This window comes from Bos taurus, chromosome 26 (genome assembly GCF_002263795.3).
Source record: "Bos taurus isolate L1 Dominette 01449 registration number 42190680 breed Hereford chromosome 26, ARS-UCD2.0, whole genome shotgun sequence".
Lineage (NCBI taxonomy): Eukaryota > Metazoa > Chordata > Mammalia > Artiodactyla > Bovidae > Bos > Bos taurus.
The window spans coordinates 18,576,525-18,579,529 of record NC_037353.1 but is presented as its reverse complement, the minus strand read 5'-3'; the positions used below and the strand labels follow the sequence as shown (position 1 = coordinate 18,579,529).

Genomic DNA, 3,005 nt, shown 5'->3' with positions numbered 1-3,005 from the left:
TATACGAATGGCTGTTTGCGTAACACTTTTAATAGAAAAAGGCTGGAAAAGAAAAATTCTAATATGTAAACCATGTTTGAGTTCTATGATTAGAGTTTTTTTTTTCTATTGCCCTATATTTCTATTTAAATCTTTTTTTTTTTTTTTTTTAATGAACAAAGTCAGGTCTTCTTTAGCCATACGGTGGTGCGTCTTTCTCTAGCGCTGTGCCTGAGGGCCGGAAGCCTGGGCGGAGGGGGTAAGCTCATAGACCCCACCTCAGGTCGATTAGGCCCGCCAATGCGACGTCGCCCTCCCTAGCCCCAATTTCCCCAGCCCCACCCTTTCCGAGCCGGCTGATCGCAGGGCCCGCCCCTCCCCCACCACTCCGGGTTCGGGTGACTGCGGGAGCGCGGGGGTGGAGCAGGGCCGGCCCTAGCCGTGCTGACACGTGGGGAGGGAGGAAGCGTCCGAGGAGGAGGGCTTGGGTGTGTGGGTAGGTGTGTCCGTGAGTGGGAGAATCCAATACAGGCCGCCTCAAGAGTCTTCATTTTCTTGTGCTGCTGATCGGGCCGGGGAAGTACGAAGTTCTCCCCACTCCCGGAATCCCCTCCTAGGCAGACACCGAGCGCAGACACAAGAAGGCTCCGGCTGCGTCCCTGCCCTTCCCGCGACTGCTCGCGCCGGGCCGCCTCCTCGCGTTTCCCCCCCTCCCCGGCGCGGTGGTAGGGCCCGGCGGCGACGTCACCCATTGTTTACAAATCAACCCGAGCCAGTAGGATTCCGGCTCGCGCGGCTGCAGGCGCGCGGCGCGAGTGCCTGGCGGGCTCCGGTTACCTCCTCGGCCTCGGCTTTGGCCTCAGCACCGCGCCCGGCTCCGCCACGGCACACCGAGCCCCCGGGACAGCCGAGCCGCCAGCGACTCCCGCACAGCTCCGGGTGCCGGCGCGGGGGGCCATGCCGTGCCGGAGGGAGGAGGAAGAGGAAGCCGGCGAGGAAGAGGAGGAGGAGGAGGACAGCATCCTACTGCTGGAACAGTCGGTGACTGTGGGCGGCTCGGTTGAGGTGGACCGGCTGGTGGCCCAAATCGGCGAGACGCTGCAGCTGGACGCGGCGCAGGACCGCCCTGCCTCCGCGTGTGCGCCCCCGGGGCCGCCACTGCAGCCCCCGCGGCCCCCGGCGGCGGTGAGAGCGGACAAGGCCCGGGCCCCAGCGCAGCCGCTGCTTCTACCGGCCGTGTCGGTCGAGGCTGGGGGCCCGGCGCCCTCGGGGGCCTTGCGCTGCGCCCTCGGGGACCGCGGCCGCGTGCGGGGCCGGGCTGCGCCCTACTTTGTGGCGGAGCTCGCCACTGGAGCCAGTACATTACCCGGGCCGTGCCGGCGAGGATGGCTGCGGGGCGCTGTCACCTCCCGCCGCTTGCCACAGCGACGATGGCCCCCAGCTGGGGCGCGCGCCAACGACGACGACCCGCACCGGCTTCTGCAGCAGTTGGTGCTCTCGGGGAACCTCATCAAGGAGGCCGTGCGGAGGCTCCAGCGAGCAGTCGCCGCGGTGGCAGCCACAGGCCCCGCGGGTCCCGCCGGACCGGGGGCCAGCCGCAGCCGACCGGATCCTGTCTCCCTTCAACCCTCCGGCGCTTTGCACTGACCCAGGGCCCCTGGAGGAAGGAAAAGAAGCTGCTGCGCGGACCCTACGGCGTCCTACTTACCCCAACCTTGAGCTGAAGCCGCCGTTGCCGTTCTTGGAGCGATCGCCTAGACTGCAAGGAGGCGCGTGGGGAGAGACCTCAAGCCGAGAAGTTAGTGGCCCCGGCGAGGCTGTCGGAGAAAACTTGAGCGTGGAGAAATACGCGGGCCTGGGCGCGTTCGTGTCGCGTGAGAATTAACCCCGGCCCCAGGGACCTGGGACAAAACTGGGAGACTATGGCAGCTATTTGCATCAACTTGTACCTGACTTAACCCTTGGGGATGTCGTGTGCTAGGATTGTTTAAAGATTCGGTTTCAAGGGGCGAGAATCGTGAGGGCTTTATAACAATACTTGAAAACTGATGACTCGAATACATTTCTTTATTTTCCGGTGGAGGAGCTTAGTGAAAATGGTGCTACAATCGCTGTGCAAAGAAATTCCAGAGAAAAGAATGTAAAAGCTTGGTGGTGGGTGGGTGGGTTGGGATGCCAGCCCCCTTACTCTCCCATCCTCATCCGGTGACTGACTGACGTGGGAGATGGGAACTCCAGTTGTCTGGGGCAGGGAGGTGGAGAATTTTGAAGGTGGGTCGACTTGGATGTGGACTTTTAAATGCCTTGACCTTGCCACCTGTGATTCAAGGTCATGGTGTGCTGTAGGTGGAAGACTGTGGGGTTCCTGGGAAAGCTAACTCACCCCTGTGTCTGTCTTTTCTTTTGTTCCAAGAAGAGTCCTGTTTATGCTTTGCTACCTCTTGGAGCGGACATACAGATGTAAGGAGAATTACTTGTTTTTTTCCGTGCTTTCTTTCTATCCAGAACTCCTCCTGCGAGGCCACTCTTAGCCATGCCCTGAGTTTTCTCAGAGACAGTCATAAACAATCCTTGAGTCTCTCCTGTCCTCCTGCTTGGCCTTTCTTCTTCCACCCTTTCTGATGTGCACTGCATGGATGAGACCCTGGCTGTTTGTCTGCTCTATTTTGGCCCTCCGTGGAGCCATGAGCCTGAGTCTCTGAGGGTCCTCGCCTCTGTTTCCTCTAGGCACCAGCTTTTTGTGAGTGACAGAAACCGTGTTTTAAATGTGACTCTCCAAGAGGAGAAACTGCTGGCTTTACCCATATGAAACTTAGGAAACTTGAGGGCGCTTTAAATAAGGTGCCACCTCCAAACTTTAAGGGAGCTAAACTAACTTTTTAAAAAAAGATTCAATGGCTTGCTCATCCTTCAGATGTAGCTGTTGACGTACACTTCGCACCGGAGTGTCTGAAATTGTGGTGGTCCTGATTTCTAGGATTTCTTAATTAAAATGTCTGCTGAATAAATTGGGTTTTTGTTTTGGA

General features: G+C 58.7%; 1 protein-coding gene across 1 annotated transcript; it reads left to right on the top strand.

Moving 5' to 3' along the window:
* Window positions 1-748: 748 nt before the first annotated feature.
* FRAT2 (FRAT regulator of WNT signaling pathway 2) lies at window positions 749-3,005 on the top strand. The gene has a single exon (XM_005225655.5). The coding sequence runs from the start codon at window positions 937-939 to the stop codon at window positions 1,624-1,626; it is 690 nt and encodes a 229-aa protein (XP_005225712.1). The 5' UTR covers window positions 749-936; the 3' UTR covers window positions 1,627-3,005.

Coding starts and splice junctions, on each gene's coding strand:
- FRAT2 (XM_005225655.5), top strand. CDS start 937: ATGCCGTGCCGGAGGGAGGAGGAAGAGGAAGCCGGCGAGGAAGAGGAG.